Source organism: Monodelphis domestica, chromosome 1 (assembly GCF_027887165.1).
Source record: "Monodelphis domestica isolate mMonDom1 chromosome 1, mMonDom1.pri, whole genome shotgun sequence".
NCBI lineage: Eukaryota > Metazoa > Chordata > Mammalia > Didelphimorphia > Didelphidae > Monodelphis > Monodelphis domestica.
In genome coordinates this window covers 442,822,404-442,850,016 of record NC_077227.1, presented here as the reverse complement: position 1 = coordinate 442,850,016, position 27,613 = coordinate 442,822,404, and the positions used below count along the sequence as shown (strand labels likewise).

The window sequence follows — 27,613 nt, the reverse complement described above, 5'->3', positions numbered from 1 at the left end:
TTATGTAAGAAAAATACCTAAACTGTTTTTATCCCTTTGACTCAGAAATTATACTATGAGTGTATTCCCTCTTCCAAAGATATCAATGAAAGAAACAAAGGTACAATCAATACTGAAATACTGAAAGTAGCACTAGCTGTGGTAGCAAAAAAAAAAAAAGTGCCCTTGAGTATCTTTGGAGAAGAAACAAAATATAGTAGAAAGAAATAGAACTTAGATTCTGATTGCCAAATCTATTTTTCAGCAGGTAGGTGACTTGGTGGTATGCCCCTTCCTTTCTCTTAAGTGCAATCTCCTCCTATAGAAAATAAAGGAGTGTGATGTGACCAACAAGAAGGACTAGATATTTTTCTGATTGTCATAACCTCTTAAATCTCTCCAAAACAGAAACAATGTACCAGAGATAAGCAATTTTAGCTCTCTCATTAGGCTAAGATATTAAGAACCTAAACCAGATTTTAAAACTCCATGAAATAATGCCTAACCCAAGCTTACTCTCCAACCTCTCTCCCACTGCCTCCCAAAATTCCAAAATTGCTCCTTGCAGATAATCTATACAAGATTTCCCATGAGCTTGAAACTGAAGTTTTTTCAGTACCTCAAGCCCACTTTCTTCCTCAGAAATCCAAAATCCAAATGATAGAAATTGGTCCAAGCTTTGATAGCCTTTGGTCAGCATTTTGGGCTACAGGAGGGTTTAACTCAATCAGAGAGAGTTCAACTTTATATCTTGAACTCCACCTCTCTTCTAAGTGCCAAGGATCTCCTAAATCCAAAATACAGATTTTTCTTTTTTCGGAATATAACAGCAACATGGAAGTATTCCGGGCCCTGGGTCAAAAATGCAAGGAATAGAAGGCAGAGAGTATATATGTGTGTGTTGGGGTTGAGGGAGTGCTATGGGACACTGCACTATACCCGAGAGAAAGAGTCAAGCTTGTAGGTATGGCCAGTTCTATTCTAAAAATAGTCACATGGGCAGAGATGAGGCTGGTGAATTGTAAATTACCAAGTTAAATGTGGGAAAAAAGAGAGATGAGTTAAGATCCAGTCCCCAGGAAAACTTCCATTAGAAGGAAGAGTCAGAAAGTAATAATTATTAACAAAAAAAGCTTCCAAACAAGATCTAGAAACAGGTAATATTTAGCCTAACTAAAAGTTACAAGTCAAGGAAACCAACTTACCTATAAGCAAGTGCTAATGCCCAGGCACTAGCTGCACAATAAAGGCTGTCTTGAATCTTTGCCTTTTGGTCATCACCACACGTTTTTGTGGGAAAGAGGCCAGTGGTTGGACTTTGATATAGCAGCACCGTTGATTTAACTGAAATTGAAGACATGACCCCAGAATGAATAAAGAATCTATCAATTTTCCTTGAACAAACTGCTTATACCCTATTTTTAGAATCATATCCTGTTTTTCTAAGTTATTTTTATTCTTAATTGTATAAAGAGTAATATTGAAATAGTTTTTCCCGTCATGAAATTTATGTAGATGAAATGGTAAATGACAAAAATCTTCTCGATTAAAATCACTTCAATTTAAATAGTATTCCTTTCTCTTCCTTTTGCATCCTTGTTCCTAGAAAGAAGTATTCAATATATTTTAGCAGTAAAATAGATGAATTGAGAAGTTAAAATGACTTCATGCTCTCCTTTGCTGATTTTCTTTTGTCAATAATCTTGCTGACAATTCCAAAAAGGTTGAGTAGTTGAGGATTACCCATTAGAAGTCAATTCAATATACTTCTCCAACTAAGGAAACAAATCAGTTTCATTGAGAAAAGCCTGAAATAGATGAATGGCAAAGAGCAGCATAAGTTTGCTACTGCCACTGTGAATGGCGATGAGTAAATTGGACTGTCACTTACTCTATAGGGATGGCAAAAGCAATGAACCTACAAAATGATAAAATGTCAATTGATCAAACAAGAACCCATAACTCCAGGTGCTTTGTCAAGTGAAGAAGCATTTTGTCCCTGTCCTTCACACTAGAATATCAGTTTTGCTTAATACATCCTAAGTTCTGTTTTAGCACTTTAAAACTATTCTTGTATGATCTGAGATAACAACTGCACATAAACAGGATATTTTTTAAAATTCTATTTAAATAAATAGCAGGCTGAAGTTAATTTCTGATTCTCTTTTTGTTTATGAGTACTAAAAATTGGAAAGCAAGCATGCATAATGGCATTTCATAAAAGCCATTTCATTTCTATTTTTCAGTCTCTAAATGGGTGACTACTATATTCCTCAAAAATGTATTAAATCAAACTAACCTAGTTTTTGTTATCAAAACTAATAGGATAGTTTTCCAATTTTTAGGATACTATAGCCTTCCATAGAATTTGACATGAAAAAGTATGCTGGTTCTTTTTCTCCAAATGAATTTATTTCAGAGATAAGAGTAATACTTTAAGTTGCTAAAGTGCAGCAGGTTTTAATAATTTTTTTTAATAAAGAACTTTGTCCCAAAGGATCTTTCTATTTAAAAAAGGCACATATTTCAATTCAATTGAAATGAAATATATACATTAAAAGTGTAGGTATATAAAATACTGTGGTAGATGATCAGAATAAAAGCCAGAAATCAAAAAAATTCCTATTGAAAATGAATTGACAATCTATTAGGAGAAAAACATACACATAAATGATTAAACAGAAAGTAATTTGAAAAGGAAGAAAGCATTAAAAAGGGACTGGGGAAAGATTCATGGAAAAATTGATACTAATGAGTGCTGTTATACATGCATAGAAACATACAGAAGAGGTTAAAAACCAACCCAATTCATATTTCCATAAGGACCCCCTATTTATAGTAAAATCCACTCCAAGTCTATCTACATAGTGGTATAGGATCTACATTGGTAGAGGCAATTCTTATACTGATAAAACCACAGAACCTTAAATTATAGGAATATCAAATCAAATACACTTAAATAGGTTCTCATATTTGTTTTACAGAAGAACAAAGGGAAATATTTCTGGAAAGGAGATGCTGTTAACAATTTTCCAATCATTAAAGTAACAGATGGAACAGAAATGAATTTTTTCATCTACTTATAAGTGCATGTGCACCTTCTTAGTGCATAAAAGACCCAACAAACCAGATGCCAGAAATAATACCTTTGTGGAAAAAGACAAAATAGGTATATAAAAGAATAACTACTAAAACGAGGGGTGTTCAGAACCCTTATTCCACATGCTTTGCTTACCAATTTTGTAATAATGATCCAATTTATCCCACAGAGTTTCATTGTCGGGTCTTGGAAGGTTAATGCTTTTAAGAGGTTCATAAACTGAGCCTAAAAAAAAAAAAAAATCTATTAAATTCCATATTTCCACTCAAAAATATAAAAAAAAGAAACACAACACCTGTATACAACTCAGCTCCTTCTAGCTATTTCATTCTCATGCAAATTATTTAATTATTGAGCATTTTAGCCTTTGGAGGAGAGGGGACACTAGTGATATTATGTTTAAGCCAATATGAGAATTCAGTACTTAACTGCTTACTTATATTCACCCTAAAACCCATAACAGACATGTGCTAGTTATAAAGATATCAGTTAAATACTTTCAGAGGCTTCTTTGAGAAGAGCATCTTTTGATGATGAAAAAAATTAAATAATATTGCTATATTTAATACTATTAATTATAAGAAATAAAAGCTCCTCCAAGTGCTCAAAAGAAATGCAAGCTATGAACAACCATATAGGAAAAAATACTCCAAATTACTAAAAAAGAGAGAGAGAGAAATGAAAATTTAAATGACTCAAATCCCACATTCCACTTATTGCACTGGCAAAAATGGTGAAGGAAGGAAGGAAGGAAGGAAGGAAGGAAGGAAGGAAGGAAGGAAGGAAGGAAGGAAGGAAGGAAGGAAGGAAGGAAGGAAGGAAGGAAGGAAGGAAGGAAGGAAGGAAGGAAGGAAGGAAGGAAGGAAGGAAGGAAGGAAGGAAGGAAGGAAGGAAAGGAGGAAGGAAGGGAGGAAGGAAGGAACGGAGGAAGGGAGGGAGGGAGGAAGGGAGGGAAGGAGGGAGGGAGGGAGGGAGGAAGGGAGGAAGGAAGGAAGGAAGGAAGGAAGGAAGGGAGGAAGGAAGGAAGGAAGGAAGGAAGGAAGGAAGGAAGGAAGGAAGGAAGGAAGGAAGGAAGGGAGGAAGGAAGGAAGGAAGGAAGGAAGGAAGGAAGGAAGGAAGGAAGGAAGGAAGGAAGGAAGGAAGGAAGGAAGGAAGGAAGGAGGGACAATTGGTGGTGGAGCTATGGAAGTCAGGAATTCTAATGAAATGTTAGTAGAATACAAATTTGTTGAGCTGTTTTATAAATCAATTTGGAATTATACCCATCAAGTAACTAAATGGTACATACCCTTAGCCCTAGCAATAAAATCACTGGACTGGTATCCCAAGGAAATCAAAGCTACAGAAGGATTCAAAGCAATGTATAATAGCAGTTTTGGTTAAAGCTAAGTAAATGAAGAATGGATGAACTAATTATGGCATATAATTAAAATGAAATATTGAGCATATGTAATTTTAAAAGAGGCAGATTCAGAAAAACCTGGAAGTCATGAACTTGGGCAGAATGAAGTGGGCAGAAACAGGAGAACAAAACTTATAATACCATAAAGGAAAACACATTTTTTAAAGATTTAAGAATTTGAACAAATGAAGCAACCAATCACGACTAAAGTATGACTATGAATGAAATCATGTCTCCTACCTCCTAGCAAAGAGGTGACTAGAAATAAAGAATGAGACACATTTTTCAGATGTAGCCAATGTACAGATTTGTTTTGCTTGACTCTACTTGATAAAAGTGATTGAAAGGAAGGGTACGCAAAGAAAGAAGGAGGAGGCATGCTGGGGGGGAAGGAAGTAATGATACTAATAGCATAAAAAACGGCAGAATAAAAAATTCTGTGAAACATTTAAAAACTTTTTTAACTAAGCAAAAGGAAATTCAGAAATAGACAAAAGCAGACCAATGCTGGCACTGTACTGATAAATTTATTATATAGTTTAAAAAAACAAGCTAAACAAACACAACACTTACTGTTTCATATACAAACCTCTTATTCTCTTCTATGTATATAAAATATTCATAATAAAATTTTTAAAATAATTTATAAGAACTTAAAATGTAGCAAACACTATAAATGAAAATTGTCTCTTTCCACTAACTCATCCCTCCAAGAAACTAGAAAAGAAAAATGATCAAAAATGTTCAGTCAACATACTTTAAAGACACTCAATTGATTATTTAATCTTTTCCTGTCCAAATTCTCCTTATTTTTCCTAAGTAATGAGAGGTCATTATATCCTGTTATTTGGGATATATTTTGGGCCGTTTCTATTTGTATACCCTGACAACTACCAAAAGATGCTTTGATAGCATTAGTGGTGCCCAGAGTATAGAATACAGAGTAATTATAATAATTTGCTACAAAGCATTGTCTGAATATCACATGCTTGACTGCTGTACACTCTTAGCTAAAGAATGAGAAAGCCAATTCGATATCAAAGTACAAGGGCTAAATATCATGTTTCTTCTTGCTAAAAGCACTTAAACATCACAAAGATCATAGGGTCAAAATTAATACATTTTATATTCAACTAACAAATGTTGCACAGTCAAAAACAGAGCACAAATATAACTTGACAGAGGCTGGTTGGCATGGATTTTTTCTTTTAATCACTAAGACTGCTTTTAAAAAAATCAAATCATTATACTCCTAAAATTACTATGACAGGTATGATACCTTAAAGTCATGGTTTTAGAAGTGACACAGAAAGGCCCACACACTCAATGAAGCAATCTCTTTACCTTCTGTTGTGTAAACAATGTTTGAAAAAGAATAATGCCCTGCTCTAGGGTAATGGAATGTCTGTATGTTGCCAAAGTTTATAATGGAAGAAACCTGGAATGACATCCTGTTGAAGAGTGGGCAGTCTATCATCATAACTAGGATAGGCATGGCCCAGCCTGTCATTTCAGTATAACATGACACCGCGGAGTTAACATTAACACAAGAAAAAGACCCTGACACTGGTCTCCACTTGTCAAATGATCCCTAAGGAGACAAACATAAATGAAATGGTGAGGTACAACTGAGGTATAAAAACACTAGTAGGAGCTAATATTTCAAGCTAGCACTATCCTTCTGAGTTACCTAAAGGAATTAAAAAAAAAAAAAGATAAACTGGCAAAGCAAAATGCAGAAAAGCTCACTTCTCCCATATAAACCTCTATAAATGAAAAGAATCCCCAAAAGATGAATGATGAATTGAAAAGATTTGGAAATAAATCTCCCCATCCAGTACAAACCTGTATATAAAGACAGAAGCCAGTGGAGGTAAATGATAGGGGACGACAGAGAAGCCAGCACAAGCTACTATGAATTAACTCAAAGCCAACCAGGTGGAGATGATAAGCATCATAAGCCAAAGCAGAATTGGATACTTAAAGCCAGATATACAAACTATACAGATATACAAATCATTGCACAGGGAGACCAAATCAGACTATGACCTCCTTAGACCATTAATAGCCACTGTAGGAAACAGGGTCAACTCAGCACCATTATGCTGGCACCTGAGGAACTCTTGTCAGGGCTTTAGTAGGGGAATAAAACATTTAGTACAAGTAGAAGGAAATTAATTAGCTGAGATCAAGAACTTCAATGGACCACCAAGAGATTGGAAGCCAAGGAGTAAGGCACAGGTAGAAGACAAATTCTAGTCATCATGCTCATAGCAGCAGAGGCAGAATCATATAAACTATGGAGGAGACAGTACCAAATAAGATCTTTCCTTTCCATCCAAGAGTGCTAATGGATAATGGATTGAGCAGAGCATCACTAATCAAGATCTGAGGCTAAAAATATGAAATAAAGAACATAATTAGGAATTACTTTCTCACTAAGTGAAGTCTAGAAGGTAATTCTAGAAGCAAGTGTCCCACAACAACTACAAGTGCCGCCAGAGAGAGAGAGAGAGAGAGAGAGAGAGAGAGAGAGAGAGAGAGAGAGAGAAAACAAAACAAAACAAAACAAAAAAAGGATTGGCCAGAAAGGAATTCACAAGTGGCTGAGAGAAATGGAAGAAGAGTTTTTTAGAAATACATTAAATGGCGAGCCAAGATGGCAGAGTAATCCAGAGCAGCTGTCCCACTATGAAAATCCTCTCAGACAAAGATTAAAATATCACCACAAAACAAATACACAAGTGAAAGAACCAACAAGGAGACCAAGTGAAACAATTTTCAAGAAAAGAAAAATCCAAATGGTAGGCAGAGAATATCTGGGGCACTGAGGTGAGAGGAGAGCAGTATCAACAAGAGACTGTTGCAAAAAGGGAACAGCAAGCCAAGAGCAAGCCAAACCAACCCACCCCACATCTGCTGTACCAATTTGGAACCTAAGATCACACCAACATGCAGACCATGAGATCCTGCCTGGGCAAATAGTGGTACAAGCCAACCCACATCTCTTGAAATTTCAAACCTGTGGAGAATTTCAGAGTTCCATTCCAGGGTAATCTGGGCTGAAGTGGGCTGATCTGTGTGGGCCCAAAGCAAGCCAGGATCCTAGTCTGGGCTTGGGATAAGGACATAGTACACAGTTTAGAGTGGCTCATAGTACTAAGTATTAAATACTGATCTTTTTGCCTAAAGCTCAGGGCAGTATTAAATACTGATCTTTTTGCCTAAAGCTCAGGGCAAAACATCAAGATAGAACAATCAAGGGTGTGCCTGATTAGATCAAATACACAGTGAGACCAAAAACTTGAGCCTAAACCTGAGACTAGAATTTGATCAGCCCCCAACTTGATCAATATCAGAGTGAAATCAAAAGCTTATACCTAAGCCTGAGGCAAATCTTTAAGCTATCAGCATCTCAAAGGTCAATCGAATCATCAGGGGGAGGGGGCTCTCAGAGCTCTCAGCCCTCAGATCATTATATCATCCCCTAAGTCTAATTATAGATAGGGAAAATGAACAAATAACAACAAAAAAGCACCTAATTCTAAAGAATTTTTATGGAGACAAAGAGCAAGGTATAGACACTGAAAGGGGCAGTGAAAGCAAAAGAAACACACTCTAAGTCCAAAAAAATATATGGATTGGACACAGATTCTGGAAAAACTCAAAAAATAAATTCAAATGAAACCTGAAAAGGAAAATCTGAAAGGAAAATAATGCAGAATAGAGGGTAGAAAATGTTATTCAAATAATGGATTCAGAAAACGAAATAAAGAAAATGTAACTTACTGATTCCATTAGAAAATAAATATTTGACGCAAGTCAAAAATAATAAAAATAATTTCTAATTAATACCTACTATGAAAATAAAGCTGACCTAGAAAACACTATCACTGAAAACTATGACCTAATAAAAAACCCTACATGTTGCATTTCAATAAATAATTTTTAAACTCCTTAGATCTATTAAAACCAGAGAGCAAAATAAAATGAAATATATAGCTGTATATGCATAGAGATAGAAAAAAGTATATGTTATTTCCTTATAGAAACACAAAATGGAAAATACCTAGGAATGACACTGCCAAAATCTACTGTTTCTTAGTTTAAATTTTTTTTAAAAGATTCTATAAGCAGCCAAAAAAGAAAACTAAGTATCAGTGAAGTAAAGATAACACATGACTTGGCAGAAACTAGTATAAAGGAGACAACAATCTTGTAATATGATATTCCAAAATGTAAAAGCATATAAACTATAATAATAAACCATACAAAATAGAATATAATTGTATAGAAGAGAAAAAATTAAAATTTAATACAGGACTCTCAAGCATTGCAGAAGAAACCAGAAATAAGTAGAAATCATGAAATGAAATCATTGGCTCATATTTTATAGGAAAAAAAAGATTTCTTTTGCCTGTGACCTTGCTTTTCTTTTGAGACTTGTGTTTAAAAGTCAAATTTTCTATTCAACTCTGGGCTATTTATCAGGAACACGTAGAAGGCCTATATTTCATTAAATATCTATTTTCCCTTAGCTCAGTTTTGCTGGTTGATTATTCTTCATTGTAATCCTTAGTTTTTCATGGTGGTAATCCTAGCTTTTTTGCCTTTACAGTTGGGGCATTCCTTTGGAAGAGATCTGAGGCATCTGAGTGATGGGAAATGAGGTAGAAAAGAGAAAAGAAAGGTCACAGGCAAAATAAAAATTTTTTCTATAAAATAAGAGAGGTGCAAAAGAAAGAGCTTTTATAGTGGAGGGGAAAATGGAGGGTAGGCCAGATGTTTGAGCCTCACTTTTATGAGAATTGGTTCAAAGAGGAAAGAATAAAAATGCACTCAGATGGTGGTAGAAATCTATCTCATCAAAGAGGGAAGTAGAAAGAGAAGGAGATACATGAAGGGAAAGGAGTGAAAGGAGGGAAGAAGTGGCAAAGTAAGCAATGGTCAGAAGTAAAACAGAATTTTGAGGAAGGACAGGGTAAAAAGAAAGTGAGAAGTAAATAGGGGAAAATAGAATGGAGGGAAATACAGTTAATAATGTCAATGGGATGCACTCACCCATAAAAAAGAACTGATAGAAGAAATTAGAAACCAGAATCCAACAATAAATTATTTCAAAAAATACCTGAAACATAAAGAAACATTCAAAAGTGAAAATAAGGGACGGAAGCAGAACCTATGATGCTTCAGTTGAGGTAAAAAGTGCAGGGGTAGCGATTATAATCTCTAACAAAGTAAAAGCAAAAATAGAGCTAAGTAAAAAACATAAGGAAACTTTATTTTGTCCATTTTGTTCAAAAGGACCGTGGAGGGGGTGGAGCCAAGATGGTAACTTAGTAGTAGCAAAAGCCAAAAATATTCTGAAAATCCTTCCAAACCAATCTTTAAAAAGCACCTCAAAATGAAAGGAGTAAAAAACCAACAGAAAGATAAAGTGAGGGTCTTCTCCCACTGAATGTAATGTGAAAAATAGGCAGAGATAGTCGATTTTCACAGGTAAGAGGGAATCAGAAGCAAAACTATATACGGAGTAGTGCTAGCCAACCATGCCCTCTATCTACTGTGCCAGATTCAAAACCTGGGCATAGGCCAACTTCAGGATTCTAAGATGCAAGCTACACCAACAAATGAGTACCATGGACTCACCCCTTTAAGTCCCAGGCCCTGACACCAACTCACACTGAAGTCCAGAAGCTCATAGCACTGGGCCCTTTCCAGGTTCCATGGCAACAGTGAAGACTTAACCCCAAAGAAAAATAGCTCACAAGGCCTAACTCTGCAAGCAGCAGAGAAGACAGAAAGGGCAGGCAGCTTTCAGAAATCCCAATCCACAGGCAAAAAAAAGGATGGGAAAATGAGTGAACAGCAAAAACAAACAAACAAACAAACAAAAACAAACAAAATATCACCCAAACACTTAACCCTTGAAAGTTTCTCTAAGGAAAAGAGCAAAAAGCATAACCAACAGGAGATGATGAGATCCAAGCAATCATATACAAAACTTCAAAAAACAAACAAAAAAACGGGAGTTGATCTCAAGCTCTAGAAAAAGCCAAAAAAGGAATCCCAAAATCAAATAAGACAGTTTGAAGAATGGGGAAAAAAGATTAAACTCCAATATGGAAATCCTAAAAATCAAAGAAGAGATTAATAAACTGAAAGTTAAAAGAAAAAAGTAATAAATAAAACTAGAAGGTGGTTTTAAGGGGATGGGGGTGGGGGGACCAAAACAGGTAGACTTTTGGTTAATTTGAATTAAAAAAATAAGAAAATCACATTTCTAGTATCAAAAATTTTAATGGTAAATGCAGCACTTATTAGCTATTTTACTCTATTGTATGTTAATAAATATGACAATTTAAATGAAGTGGATGAATATTTTTAAAAAAAACATAAAATGCTCAGATTAGCAAAAGAGAAACAAAACCTAAGTAACCCTATCTTAGAAAAAGATATTGAAAGAATGCCATCCACATCTACAGAAAGAACTGTGGGAGTAGAAATCTGAAAGAAAATACATGATGTATCACTTGTTTATATATGGGTATATGATTTGGGGTTTTGGTCTTAAAAGATTACCCTATTACAAAAATGAATTATATGGAAATGGGAATTGAGTGGTAATATATGTATAACCCAATTAAATCACTTGTCAACCCAGGGAGGGTGGAGGGAGACAACAAGAATCATCTAACCATGGAAAATTTTTAATTAAATTAAAAAAAGATATTGAAGAAGTCATCAATAAGGTGTCTCTGTAAAAACCTCAGGACCAGATGAATTCACAAATGTATTCTATGAAAAAAATTAAAAAACAATTAATCCCAATATTATATAAACTATTCCAGAAAAATAGGTATATCATTCCTAACAAATTCTTTTTATAACACAAATATCATTCTGATATGTAAACCAGAAAGAACAAAAATAGATAAGGGAAACTATAGAATGATTTCCCTAATTAATAGTGATGTATACATTTTATTTTTTTTTAAATCCTTACCTTCCTTCTTGGAGTCAATACTGTGTATTGACTCCAAGGTAGAAGAGTGGTAAGGGCTAGGCAATGGGGGTCAAGTGACTTGCCCAGGGTCACACAACTGGGAAGTGTCTGAGGCTAGATTTGAACCTAGGACCTCCCGTCTCTAGGCCTAGCTCTCAGTCCACTGAGCTACCCAGCTGCCCCCAATGTAAGTATTTTAAATAAAATACTAGCAACACTATATTATAAAATGGCAACCAGAAAAACAATCTGGTACTGACTAATAGAGTAATGGACAAGTGGAATAGATTACGCATTCAGTACATAGTAGTAAATTACTGTAGTAACCTAATATTTGATAAAACCTAAGCTCCAAGCTTTTGGAAGAGGAACTTACAATTCACTATTCAACATAAATTACTGGGGAAACTGGGAAGTAGTATGGCAAAAACTAGTCACAGATTCAACATTTCACACCACATACAAATATAATCAAAATTAACACATAATTTGGAAATAAAGGGTGATGCCACCAATGAATCAGGGCGGTTCAAAATAGTGTACATAAAGGATAAAGAAAGAATTTATGGTCAAAGAAGACATAGAGAACATTATGATTTGAAAACTAGATAACTTTAACATTAAATTAAAAAGGTTTGTTTTTTTTTTTGGTTTGCCAAACCAAACCAATGCAACCAAGATTAGAAGGGAAACAACAAATGGGGAGCATTTTTAACAGCAAGTGTCTCTGAAAAAGTCTCATTTTTCAAATATATAGAATGCTAAATCAAATTTAGAATAATACAAATATTCACTACTTGCTAAGTGGTCAAAATAAATGGAAAGGCAGTTCTTAAATGAAGAAATTCAAATTATCTTTATTCATATAAAAATGCTACAAATCACTTATTAAAAAATACAAACTGAAATGACTCTGAGTTATCATCTCACATCTATCAAAAAAAGAAAATTATAGCTGTTAGAGATGTGGGAAAATTGGAACTCTATTATATTGTTGATTGAGTTATGAACCCATACATCTGTTCTGTAGAGCAATTTGGAACCATGCTCAAAGGACCATAAAACTATCCCTACCCTAGTAGGTCTGCTTTCCAAAAATGTCAAAGATAAGGGGAAAGGACTACTTGTACAAATATTTATAACAATTTTGTGCTGGAAAAGACTGCAAACTGAAGGAATTCCTATAAGTAAACAGGATGATCATTTAAAAAAAACAAAAACCTGAACTTACATTAAGTGAGCAGAACCAAGAAAATGTTATACACAGTAACAGTAAAAATGTACAATGATTAATTGTGAATAACTAAACTATTATCATCAATGCAACAATCCACGATAACATCAAGAGACTCAAGATGAAAAAAGCTATTCAACCATCAAAGAAAGAACTGGAGTCTGAATATAGATTAAAGCATACCATTTCCCTCTTTATCTCCTTCATGAATTTGTTTTTTTTTTATTTTATAAGTGATATGTATCTTCTTTCATAACATGAAGTATTAATTGCATGATAGCAAATATATAATCTATATAAAATTACCTGCCATCTTGAGGAGGGAGACAGAGAGGAATAGGAGAGAACATGGATCACAAAATGATGGAAAATATTTAAAATTATTAACATAAAAATAGAATAAAATTTGAAAATAAATAATATAGACTACATAAAATAAAATATTAGCAAGGCAATTGTAGCATTATGCCACAAAAAGATCATACACTTTGGCCAAGTGACATTTGTAGGAGGAATAGAGGGCAAGTTCAATATTAGAAAAACTATAAGCATAACTCATGATTTCAATTAAAAAAATAAAATCGTATCACTACATCAATCAACAGAAAAATCTTTTGACAAATACAACACTTATTCCTATTAAAAACACTAGAAGGCAAAGGAATAAATGGAACTTTCCTTAGAGTTGTATCTACCTAAAACCATTGACAAGCATTATCCATAATCGGAATAAGCTAGAAGCCTTCCCAGTAAAATCCGAGTTAAAGCAATGATGTTTATGATCACCATTATTATTCAATCTTATACTAAAGTAGCCATAGCAATAAGAGGAAAAAAAGTAATTTAAATTAAAATAGGCAATGAGGAATTAAAATTATCATTCCTTGCAGATGAGATAATGAAACAATTTTAGCAAAGTTGCAGGATTTACAATAAATCTACAAAAATTCTTAGGACTTCTACATATTACCAACAAAGTCCAGCAAGAAGAGAATAAAAGAAAAATAATATTTAATATAACTGCAGACAATATAAAATACTTGGGAATCAATCTGCCAAGACAAACCCAGGACTTATATGAAACCAAATACAAAACACTTTTTTACAAACATAAAGTCAAATTTAAACAATGAGAGAAATATTAACTTCTCATGGCTTGACTGAGCTAATATAATAATGAAAATTCTCCCAAATTAATTTACTTATTTAAATAGCATACCAATCAAACTACCAAAAGATTACTTTATATATCTAGGAAAAACTTACAACAAAATTCATCTGGAAGAACAAGATGTCAATAATCAAAAGGGAATCAATGAAAAAAGAAATATGAAGGAAGGAGGCTTGGCAGTATCAGATCTCAAACTACATTCCAAAGTGATAATCCTCAAAACAATCTGGTAATGGATAAGAAATAGAATAGTAGGTCAGTGAATTAGATTATATATCTAACAATAAAGGTTCATAATAATTTAGTTTTTGATAAATCCAAAGATCCAAGTAAATTAGGGGACCATAGAAAATTTTACCTGTCAGATCTATGAATAAGAGAAGAATTTATAATCAAACAAGATGAAAAATACCATCCATCTCTGGGGGGAAAAAAAAAACTTATGGAGACTGAGTGCAGATTGAAAGGTAACTTTTTTTTTCATTGTATTTCTCTTGCTTTTTTTGGCAACATGGCTAATATAGAAATATGTCTTGCATGATTTCTCAGGTATAATTTATTACATTTCCTGCTTTATCAATGGGTGGGGAAAGGGAAGTATGAAAGGTGAGAACTGAAACTCAAAATTTTTTAAATAAATTATTTTTAAATAGGAAAAAAACTAACATTTAAACTATTTGGTACCAGTTAAAAAATTAAAATGCTGATGAGTAAAATATATTAGGTATATAACACAAAGAAATAAACTAGTTACAGTGACATGAAGAAAATTTTATAGAATCCAAAATCAATTACGTGGAAATTAGAAGGCAAATAGTTAACTAGGGAGAAAATTTGCAATAAATTTTTTGGATAAAGATCTGATAGCTAAAATATATAGAAAGGTGATATAATAATATTAATATCCTTAATAAAGGGTCAAGTATGCAAAGAGGCAGTTTTCAAAAGAAGAAAGGCAAGCAATCACCAATCATAAGAAAAAAATGGATCAAATTACTACTAATAAAAGAAAAACTCTGCTCCATCATTATAGCTTCTCAGAATCCACAGATGCCTTCAAAATTCAACACAAATAGCTCCTGTGCGCACTACCACTATAAATCCAGATTTACTAGTGACATCCTAAATGTTATATAACTCTTTTGAATGCTGTCTGCATATAGACATATAAATGTTTTCTCCCCAATCAGAATTTAAGTTCAGTGACGGAAAGAACTCATTTTGCTTTGGTCTTTGTTTCTCAGTACAAAGCACAGTGCTTGGCACATGGCTGATGCTTAATAAACACTTGTTGAATTGCCAGTATTTTATCTATTTTTTAAAAAGCCCTTGTTGCAAGTGATTTTTTGTTTTCTGAGGTGACCTAAATAGAAATTAAAGTATAAATGCCATCTCAAACAGAAAAAAACACATATTATTTATACTATGAAACATGTTCACAAAAAGGTTAGAAATTTAGTTTTTGTTTTACTTTTTACAATACAAAGAAACTATTTTATTTGATAGTTTATGAAACTGCTTTGATTTCCTAAAAAAGATAATTCACAACTATAGTTCTATAATTAAAGATAATTCATTACTATAAAAATTACAGAAAATTTTGAGGAATTTGACATCTGAAAAGGAATAATAATAATGCCAAAGAAAACGAGAGGCAGGGCAAGCAAGTTCAGTTTATATAACATAAATTCACAATGCAAAATAAATAGGAAAACAAAAAAATCTAACAAAAGTTGAGACTGCAGGTCCATGGACATAAAAAGGAGTATAAAAATTTCCCTCTTACTATTTTTTAATATCATCCCTTGAAATTACTATTCCAGGATACTTCAAATAATCACAAAATAAAATGGAAAATCCCATTATCAAACATATAGAATTTCTTTTTATCTGTCATGAGCTAATCATATTTTTTCTGAAACTTAAATATATCATTATTCTCTATTCTTTCCTAAAACAAAATAATGTCAGATAGATAGACTGACGTGGAGGAATTCAAAAGAATTATGATCAGCGGGTATTATATGCCTAGAAAAAAATTGTAACTGACAATTTAAATCTTTATAATAGGGCAATAAAGAGTGACTTGGATGACAAAAGAATCGAAAGTAAGGAATAATTTGGGATAAAATATAAGAAATCAACTTAATGTTACATTTAGGATAGTATCAAGAATAAATTTCCTCAAAGGAAATATAAGAGTTGGCTAAGAAATCAAAAGACTTGGGTTCTAGATTATATTCTGCCTTCTGCTAGCTATATGACTAAGATAAATCTCTCTCCAGCTTCCATTTTATTTATTTGAAATAAGAGAAATAGACAATTCTGGGGTCCCGTCCATCTCTCATATACAATGATTCTCAATATCTTAAGTGATCAAAGTGGTTCCCAACTAGAGAAAACATTTTAGTTAAAATGTTAAAAATAAGATGTATATATAGTAAATATATACAGTATATTTTGAAGGAATTCAGTGTGATGTCACATTAAGTTAGAGGGAAAATCTCATCAGCAAATCAAATAATTTAATAATCTAGATCACAGATATACTTTGCCTGTAATTAACTGGTTATCTGGAAACAGAATATTTGATAAAAATATCACAAGAGGCAATTAATTTTAAAAAATTAATGTTAAAATGGGAGTTCACATGAATGACATTATAGAAAGGTATTATGGTATTATGATGATCATGATGTATTATGTTCCAGGAAAATTACATTTCTGTAAAATAACCATCTCCTATTTTCCTCATTAATGACAGTGACACCGTAACATTTAGATTTGAAAAGGAGACTAATGAGCAATGGACAATATTACTTAAAAAACAGGCAATAGAAAAGATACCAATAACTTTGCAATACATATGGTATATCTACTTTCCCACTTCTACAAAATCTTTTATGCTAATGATCTATAAACATGTCTTATTACTAATCTGAATAAAATATAAACAGGATACATTTGCTTTTCAAAAGGTTTTTGGGATAGTCATAGAGACTGTCAAGCATAGAATCCAAAAACAAAAAGGGATATCCTGAGGAAGTGGTTCTCTAAATACTCTCATTTTTAACTGACATTAGGATGACTCCATCAAGTCTGGAACATGATAAACTCTCCTAAATTAACTTAACTTAAATCAACTTAACAAGCCAAAATTGTGAGTTACACGAAAGGCAATGAAAACTTGTTATGGCAGAGAATAAATGAGTTGCCGTGTATTACTAATAATTATGTATAAGAAACTACATTAGGGAAATCATCAGAATGATATATGATTAGAAAAGTAGGTGATTTTATCATAGGGCAAGAATGATAAATAATAAACACCAGGTAAGCTACACTTCTAGCCTTTTACTTTTAAGACACCTAGAAGAAGATTCTCAGAACACTGGGTGAACTACTCCAGAAAGAGTTGTGGAAGGACATGAATGTAAGTCACACAGGATGAAAAATGTAGATGCTTTATAATCTGCACTGGTGAAAGGAGTACCAGTGAAATCACACCTATCAAAGTATAGAAATATATACAAATTAGGGCTCCTTATTGTAATACCCAATAAATGTGTGGTAGTTAGCTAACTAACATCCTGATAAAATTGAAGTTTATGGGAAGATGAATACCAGATATCCTTCAGGCTACAGGTACATTACCAATATTGATTTGCAGGTAAAAAGTTTTATCAAGATAGCATGTTTTTAGAAAAGAAATTAATCTCATCATGTTAGAGAGGGATGATGAATAAGAATGGGAAGAGATTAAAGACATACTGGTAAAAAGACTACCACAATAATTTAGGTATAAGTAGAAATGACAAGATTGTAACAAACTGGATTGAAATGCCTCCTAATATTTTTTACTAATACTAGAAAGATTACAAATTGATCACTATCATGGGATCTATGACATATTTAAGTAATAGTCAGAATTTCTTATTAGACTATAATAATGGTGCTAAAATCTTCAAACCTAAAGGTAGGTAGTCATATTGACTAAAATAAATCAATTCATTCAAAACACAATAATGGGATTTTTTTCCCCTTTAAGGGTCACAATCAAAGAAAATACAACAATAAAAAACCAACCATTATACTTCTCTTAGACCTACATTTAGATTGGAATGGAATAAATACTACTCATCAATAAAGCATCTTAACTCAAGGAAAGAATCAATCTGTATCTCCTATATGTTTTATTAACCACCAGGTTAACAGAAATTAAATTCATCGATTCTCATTGTTATTCTATGAAAGCCCTTACTGCCTATTCCAATGCTGAACTGCTCTTGACAGAAAATTCTTCAAACAGATACATTTAAGAAATATGATTTTAAAAGCCCCAAACAAGACCATTTTAAGACATTCTTTTAAGGAACTAGATAGAAGTTAATAAATGAAGATATATATAACAAAAACAAATTCTCTGTAAAGTATCTAAAAGGCTTTCTGAGAAACCTATTATTTAAGTTTATTTACTGAAAGGCACAAATAAACTATTTTACATGTTTTAAAATGGATTTCTATTATTAACTTTGGTTTTTATAGCATTTTTATTATTTTATATCAGTATGTTTCACATTCTAGTCCTCCCTTTCAATTTCTCTCCAAGGGCCTTTATAATAAAGAATTTTTAAAAGGAAGAAAAAAATCTACAAAAATTAATCAATATATGAAGATATTTTTACATTATACAGCGTCTTGAACCCATATAGATAACTTCACACACCCCCTCCCCTAGTCCACTGAGAGGACATGTGAGAGCTGTCTTTTTTGACAATTAAAATATTTTATTGATGTATAGTTGGTTTTTTTATATCACCATAGTTTCCCACAGAATTCCTCCCTCCCTGCAGAACCATCCCATATAACAAATGTGTTGTTGTTAAGTCATTTTAGTCATGTCCAATTCTTTGTGACCCCATTTGGGGTTTTCTTAGCAAAGATACTGCATTTTTGCATATTTTGCCAGTTCATTTTAAAGATGAAGAATAGTGGCCAACAGGGTTAAGTGACCTGTCCATGGTCACAAAACAATTAGAATGTCTGAGGTCAAATTTAAAGTCAGGTCTTCCTGTCTCCAGGTACACCACTCTATTTGCTATGCCAACTAGAGGTAGCACTTATTTATTAAAGACAAAAATAATTTAGTAAAAGGGAAAATTTATATATGTGTTTGAATATAAAATCATACTTGTGAAGATTAAATTAACTCCCCTGCTCATTTGTAGAATTAATCACCAAAAGTGTAAACACCCCACTCACAACTGAGTGGGGGAGGTCTGTGAACCACATGTGTGATAGTGTGTGATGAGTCAGAATCAATTGACTGCCCCCTGGGCAGTCCTGAGCAAAGCTTTAGCTATAATTAGTAGATGTAAAAATAGAGAAAGGCACAGGAAGTAATGCAAAAGAAGTATCTTTAAAAAGGAGTTACAGCTTCCTGTGAGGATATCTTTGGGTGTACTTCATGCTTGGGATTTCTGAGTGCTCTCATTCTTCAGAGTTCTGAGTGCAAGTTGGAGGTTGATGAAGAATCTGCTGCCTGGACCTGAAACCTTAGACTTGGTGAGATTATCGTTGAATCTCTCCCTTTGGGCTGACACGTGGTGAGTGAAAGAGATGACTCCTTTCCTGGATTTTCTGAAGAAAGTAGCCTCAGGAGAAACCTATCCTCTTAAGAGAGGCTTTCTGCATCCCCAGGTCCTCGCTAAAAGAGCCGAGGGCTCTCTGGCTAAGGACTAAACTCCCCTGCCTGTTTTTTTGAGTCAGGGGTTGGAGCAAAATACTTAGTGCTTAGGTTAGATATCTTACCCTATCCTCTCTCTCATTTTCTAACTTTTACTCTATTTTGTAAATAAATTGTTAAATAAATCTCTTGTAATTAATTAAAATTCCTAGCGACCACATTCTAAAATAATCCAGCCCAACCTTTTATAATAACCCCTTTATTTCTCCCCCCTTATACACTATATATAATATATAAACATACATATATACATACATACATATCCATTGTTTACATATGTTGGATACCAAATCTTCAGCAGAGATTTGATACAAAGAATTGTGTCCCATTTGAGCACTTACTTTCTTATCCTAGATACATTGTTTGTGCAGGAGATTTTCAGGTTTATGAAATTATTTTATGTTTTATAATTTCTCTTATTACCTATTTACATAAGACTACATCTCCTACACATAATATAAGCTTTAATATTAAGCTTATATATCTATTTAGAACGTACTGTAAAGTGTTAGTCTAAGTCTAATTTCTGCCAGGCTATATTCCAGTTTCTTTTTTAGTGAAATAGCTTTTCCCCCCAAGCAATTTGTGTTTCTGCTTTATTTAACACTGGGTTATTTGGTTCCATTTATTAAATGTTCCCTTGTCTAGTCAATTCTGCTACTTAAAAATATAACGAGATCTAGAAGTGCTATCCCTCTGGATCTGTTCCTATTTTTATCTTTTCTTTTGATATTCTAGATTTTATTTTTCCAAATGAATTTTATTATTTTATCAAGTTCCACAAAGTATTCCTTTGTTAATTTAGTATAGTGTTAAAGCTATAAATTACCTTTGGCAGTATTGTCATTTTTGTTATATTGTATGGTCCAGTCATGACCACTGAATTTTTTTCCAGATTTTTAAGATGTTCTTTATTTATTTATGTTGTACTTTATAAATAAATCTATTTGAATATTTCCCATGCTTTAGTATAAGGATCTTCAGATATTTTATATATATTGCATTTATTTGGAGTAGTATTTCTTTTTCTATTATTGTCTCTTAAATTTTGTTCCTGTACATGAAGTTGAACTTTGAGAATTTTTTAGCCCATAAAGTCAAATTGTTTTTAATATCATTGATCACATTGATTGTTTTGCTAACAACCATGTTTACATACTGTTTAAATGGAGATTTTGAACCCTAGACTTCATTACCCAGAAGTCCTTAGTATTTCCCCAGGATTCCCTATAATCTCTTCTGAGTCTCTGAGTGAGATTACAATTTGTATTTAACTGGCAGTAGCGCCTCCCACACTCTCCTCTCTTCCTTTGCAATGATGTAGCAAGTATAGTGGTAAGCTAAGTGTGGGGATTTTAAATGAGCTGATCAGCCATGGGCACTTGGTTTTTATTTTGTATATTCTTTATTCCTTGATTTTCCAATGATCCTTAATAAACCTCATAAAATATAATAATTTTATTATTAGAGAAATAATTTAATTTTTACATTACACAGAATAAATTTAACTTGGTTATGAAGAATGCCTTCTTAGATGAATTGCTGTAGTATTGTTAGATAAGATTTCATTAAAAATTTCTGAAGTGATATTAATGATCTTGGTTTATAGTTCTTTGTATTACCCTTCTCAGTTTTAGGCATTAGAATGATGCCTAATTTTTTATTTTTATTATATATATATGCATATATATATATACACACATATATATATATATTATATATCAAATTTTAATTTGATAGAATATTCCTGTGAATCTGTCAGGACCAAAAGTATTTTATTCCTTGATAGCTTCTTTATAGCTAGTTCTATTTTCCCCCCCCCTAAAATTGGATTATTTAAGATCCTTACTTGGTCCTGTGAATTTCAAAAACTACTCAACCATATTCAGACCATTCTTTAGAAGACAGGATTTAGGTATTTTCTGATCAATAACAATAGAGATACTTGGAATAACAGAATCAGGTCTTGGAAACTACAATCTCCACCCTACTTGGGGTAACAAGATTAGGAAGGGCTGCAGCAAAACTCAAGATTTAATTATTTGAGAATATGGCCTTCAACAGACATGTGCAAAAAGGACAGACCTCTGGGCGGTCCTAGGTCAAGCTAGAGCCACCATTGGCACAAGTGAGACAGAGGAAGTGAGGTAGAGGACAGCTCAGGAGTTCTCTGGACTTCCTGGGAGGAGGGAGAGAGGTGGGTGGAGCCTGGTGCTTGGAGTTGGAGGAGCCCACAGACTGTTTTCTGCATTTTGGTCAAGTAAGTGATAGGGATTGATCTCTTTCTTTGCCATGGCTATCCAGGGCCTTGGGCCTGCTTTGGCTCAGCCTAAGCAGAGTGGATATTTAAGCCCTATTTCCTTCTCTCCCCTTTCCCTCTCTCTCTCTCCCTTTAATACTTTCTTCCTCCTGTTTGTAATTAAAACACCATAAAAATTGGCAGCTGCCTTGAGTGTTTCATTTAGGAATTACATAGCTGAATTCCTTGGTGACCTTAAATAAACCTATTATCAGTCTTTTAAGGTGATTTCCTTATCACAGTCTTCTGTCATTATGGATGCCTTATTTTTTTTTAAAGATAATCCTCTTTTTCTTTTAAGTTAAGTTATGTTTTGTTAATATATAAATGTGTATAATAGGCTAAAATTTTTCTTTTTCATTTGGGATTCCTTCTAAATATTCTCAGTGTTCCTATCTTAAAAATCTTCCCCAGCCCTCTTTTCTTCTGTTGTCCTTCACTCTTAAAAATACTAATTCATACAGGTTACAGAGAGGATTAAACTCATTGTAGGAAATTTCCTATGTCCTTGATTAAGCAGCTCCTTATTGACCTTTGCTTTCCCTTTAGTTATTTTTCCCCATTTGCTTTAATATCTCTTCCCTGGGTTCACACCCTCTCACAGGTGTGAGGTTGTGAACAGATTTTAGTTGTCCGGATAAGTTCTGATTCCCCTCCTGAGATGAGTAGTCTCTAGGTAACAAATTACTGCAAATCTTACTTTTTATAAACTTCTAATCACATATCTAGGATGCATCTCATGGGAAGATTCATCAATGGTACCCATTCCTTACCACTGAAACAAGATTTTCCTCTTTTTTACCTCCTGTTCAATCCCTCCTTGCACAATGCCCCAAAGGGTTCTCTTTTTTCCTGAGACCACCAAAGTTAATTTTCCATTCATTATCAATCTTTGACTTGATTTAAGAATATCCCATATTCCTCTTTTTTCTCTGTTTTTAGATTTTCTCTCATTTAGTAATTTAGCCTCACAAAAACAAAAACAATGATTCATATGGGTAAGGGTGGGGATGATGCGAGGTTTACCTTACAATGTGTCAGGACTGTTTTCCCACCATACTTCTGACTTCATGCCTATTAAAAAAGAAGTCTCATCCTGGACTGATGTTTTTTGCTGCTGTTCTTGGTTTCTATATTTGTTGACTTTTCTTGGATTTTTGTTGTGTGGGATACTTGAGAAGCAAATAATTCCTCCTGTTCAAATTTCTTTTCTGCTTCAAATACTTTTTTTGGGAATACCCATATTTTTTTCTTTTATGGTTATGCTCAGATTTACACTTTACAAAACATCTTAAGTTTACAAAACATCTTCAGGACACAATATTTCATTTCCTTTTGAGGTTTCTGGTGGGCACAGTATAGTTTCTGTGTTACTGAAATTTCTTTATCTTTATAGGATTTTTTTTCCTGTCAACACGAAGAAATTGTTATCAGTAGAACTGTTCATTTTAACTAGTTATTTTTTGTAGCATAAAGGGAGTATTTTTCATGTCCCAAACATTGCCTGCCCTACAAACACCCGGTCAGCACACCATGGCTGTCGGGTCATCCCTTTAAGCGGTCAAAACCAAAGAAAACATAATACAAAGAAACTCCTACTAGGAGCATGGAACATCAGAACATCACTTTATAGAGAGAATACCCCAAGACGTGAGAGAAGAACAGCTCTAATCGGTAAAGAACTGCCGTGATATAACATCGACATCGCAGCCTTAAGCGAAACACGCTTACCAGAAGAGGGATCACTCAGTGAACCCACCACTGGATACACCTTCTTCTGGAAAGGTAGAGCCTCAAATGAAGACAGAATTATATATATATAATTTACCCATTCTATCTCTCCCTTTGCTTTTCTCTCAGTACAACCCCTCTTCAGTCCTTGATTGATTTATATTACATATTATATCATACAAACTTATTGTTCCATATCATCACATTCACATATATATCATATCATCATAATCAGCTTGTCTCCACCCTCTCTCTGAGTAAATTCTTTCTATCTTCTCCACTACTCAAGTAATTTTTGAGGAGGATTTCTGTAATTCTCAAAAATATACACACATAAACATTTTGACCTTAATGAGTCCCCTTAGTTTTCTCTTATTTACCTTTTGGGGTTTCTCTCATATTTGGACTTCAAATTTTTTGTTTAGGTCTGGCTTATTCCTTAGGAATTGGAAATCTTCTATCTTACTGAATATGCATATTTTCCCCTGAGAGAATATACTCAGGTTTGCTAGATAGGTGACTATGGGTTATAAACCTAAATCTTTTGCCTTCATGAAAATCATTTTCCATGCCTTTCAATCCTTTAATGTAAAAGCTGCTAGGTCCTGTGTGTAGCTCCTTGGTATTTATAGTTTCTTTCTGGCTGCTTCAAGTATTTTTTTTCCTTGGCTCAGTGGCCCTTGAATATAGCTATTATATTCCAAGAAGTTGTCATTTAAAGATTTCTTTTTGGAGGTGATCTGTGAATTCTTTCAAATTCAATTTTATTTTCTTGTTCAAGGATCTCTGAGCAGATATTTTTGATAATTTCTTATAATTTGATATCCAAGGTTTATTCTTGATCATGGCTTTTAGGTAGTCCAATAATTCTCAAATTGTCTCTTCTAGACGTATTTTCTATTTCAGTTGTTTTTTCATTAAGCTAATGCATGTTTTCCTCTATTTTTTCAGCCCTTTGATTATGATGTATTGTTTCTTGATTTCTCATGAAATCATTAGTCTCTAGATGTCAGTAGTTTTTTCTATGTTGGTTGTTTTTATGTTTTCCTCTATTTTTTCATCCCTTTGATTCTGATTTATTGTTTCTTAATTTTTCATAAAATTATTAGTTTCTAGATGGTCAATTTTGATTTCTAAGGCCTGATTTTCCTCTATCAGTTTTTTGTTTTCCTTTTTAAATTGGCACATTTCTTCTTGCATTACTTTTATTTCTTCTTACATCACTTCCTTTCTCCTTGCATTACTTTCATTTCTCTTTCTCACTTTTCCTCTGTATCTCTTAATTGTTGAAATTCTTTTTGAGTTCTTCCAGACTCTGTGCCCAATCCATATTTTTGTTTTGGACTTTCCTTTTCTTTCATTGCCCACTTCTGTGTTTATACTTGGATCTTTGTCTCCATAAAAATCCTTTAGTTAGGTGCTTTTCTTTTTTTTGGTCATTTTTCCTATAGGTAGGCTTGGGGTGATGATGCGACGGTCTGAGGGCTGAGAGGTCTCAGAACCCCCTCACTCTAATGATTCAATTCACCCTTGTGAAGCTGATAGCTTAAAGACTTGCTTCAGGCTTAGGTGTAAGCTTTTAATCTCTCTGATCTTGATCAGGTCAGGGACTGATCAAATTCTAGCCTCAGCTTAATCTCAAATTTTTCATCTGTGTACTCAATCTGATCAAGCACACTCTTGATTGTCCTGTTTGGAGTTCTGCCTTGAGATTTAGGCAAAAAGATCAGTACTTAGTAGTTAGTACTATCATCCACCCCAAAGTGTAAATTAAGTCCTTGTCCCAAGGTAAGACTAGAATTCTCTGGGCTTGGGCTCCAGACTTCTCCACAGGTTTGAAGTTTTAAGGTGTATGGGTTGGCTCCAATCTGTATTTATTTATGCATGGTTTCAGGCTCTGGATGTTGGCTTGGCCATATGTTCCCAATCCTCAGACAGCAGATGTGGGGTAGAAGTTGGTGGCTTCCTCTTCCCTCTTTGCTATAGCTTCTTACTGGTTCTGCTCTCCTCCCTCCCCAGTTCCCCAAATGTTTGTTCTGTACCTTTTGCATTTTCTTTTCATGAAAGTTATTTTACTCTGTCTCCTTGTTGGTTGTTTAACTCCTGTATTCGTTTCGTGGCAATATTTTAATCATTGTTCCGAGAAGATTCTGATGGTGGCACAGAGATGTTGAGGATTACTACACCATCTTGGGTTCATCTCCCAGAAGCTTTTTTTGAGAGGGATGATATCCCTAACTACCAGCCAAAAACAAACAAACAAACAAACAAAAAAACAACCCTGGGAGCAGTTGTCAACAGACACCCAGATCACTCTCCTTTCTTCTTCAATGAGTTTGTTATAAAGCTCACAATTTTTCACTAAGTGAAATCAGAGTTTTGTTTTTGTTTTTAAACAGAAATATACCACATTTCTTTAGTATGAATGCCTAAATGTAAAAACAATAACCAATTCACATACAAGAATTATAGTGTCAAACCTTACAGAGACCTCTACCATTACTCCCCTGGACTAAGAAAGCATGGGTAGACCAAGAAAGACAATAAAATCTTCAAGTAAGCAAAAGTAAAATATTAATCTATCATATACATGAAAACTAGAATATTCAAATATAAATTAACCTAGCCTATCAATATATACATATGAAAAATAGGACTGGTATAACTGAATAATTATTCTTTGTTATTCAAGTTACAATTCAGAAAACAATGCATTTCTCAAAACATTCAATTTGGTTTAAAATGTATTTGTCTATTTTTTTACTAACTTAAAATTGAATTTTATTTATTTTTAATGGAATATTAGTTTTCCCATGAAATACAAAACTGTATAGCATATACAAAAAAGTATAGGATTTGGCATGAGCATTAACACTAATGAAATAATATTATAATTTAAATGTGGTTATAAAAAATTTTATTATACCCAAAAATTGAACTTGAAATTGGAGCCAAGAAAATGTTTAAGATAATTTGGCCTCCACTATTTGAAATGAAACTAAATTCCTAATAGAATTCAGCCTAAAACTCCCAAAGCTTTTTTTAAAATAAATTAATAAGAAATGCTTGCTGTTTCCTCTCTTCTACTTAAAAAAAAATGCATTATTTCACTTTGAAGTATCTCCCTCCATTCTCATGTTTATTTTACAAATCTTTTGAAATCTCATCTTATCTTATTATTCATAGGGGGAAGAGGATGGATAATGAAAAAGACATCAGAAATCAATATTTATTTGCATTATTTTGCTTTAACCATATGTAAAATATGAAAAAAATAAGAAAAGTAAAATAGCTCTCCATCAATCATCTAAAGCTCTTCAAGTAATCAGCACTTCAACTTATCAAGGAGATACTTATTAAATACATCTGGAGAGGGAAAAATCAGCATAATTCAAATTAATGCCTAATTTTGCCTTCTGATTAGTATTCATGTATTAATATAATGCCTTATATATCTCCCCACAAATATTTGTTGAATGAAATAATAGGTTAATTAATTAAATTGGCAAGTTAATTCCCTGAGAATTGAGGCTACTGTATTAAGATTGGCCTTAATATTGCAAAAAGAATATACCTCTTGAACATAGACAAATTTTGACATATGACTGACATATGCAAGCATGTTAAAGAGATAAGATATAGACTGCATAAAGTCATTGCAAATGGAGGAATGATTCTAGGTTTTAACAGGCTACAATTGTCACAAATTCATAACCAAATTAGCATCATAGCTAAATGAAATAACAAATAATATTTTTAAACTGTACTGTGAGCAAAAGTTAGACTAAGGTAGAGATTAGAAAGTTGAATCAGGGGCCACAGGCACTGTACTTAACTCCTAAGTCAGGGAATTCTGTAACCTACTTTCTAAATTGGGTGACAACTCAGAAATGATTTGCTTCCCCCTGGGCAGTCCTACACAAATTTAAAGACTACATTTGGTTC

General features: G+C 33.3%; 1 protein-coding gene across 4 annotated transcripts in view; it reads right to left on the bottom strand.

Moving 5' to 3' along the window:
- Positions 1 to 27,613, bottom strand: part of PHKB (phosphorylase kinase regulatory subunit beta) — a 256,746-nt gene that overhangs the window by 202,930 nt on the left and 26,203 nt on the right. For 3 of the 4 annotated variants that reach the window (XM_056812255.1, XM_056812257.1, XM_056812258.1), the window contains 2 exons: positions 3,215 to 3,304; positions 1,185 to 1,323 (listed from right to left, as the gene is read on the bottom strand). In XM_056812255.1, the coding sequence (XP_056668233.1) occupies positions 1,185 to 1,323; positions 3,215 to 3,304 (229 nt within the window). Of the gene's footprint in view, positions 1 to 1,184; positions 1,324 to 3,214; positions 3,305 to 9,542; positions 9,605 to 27,613 lie in introns of those variants that run through there. The other variant, XM_056812256.1, reaches the window with a different exon arrangement.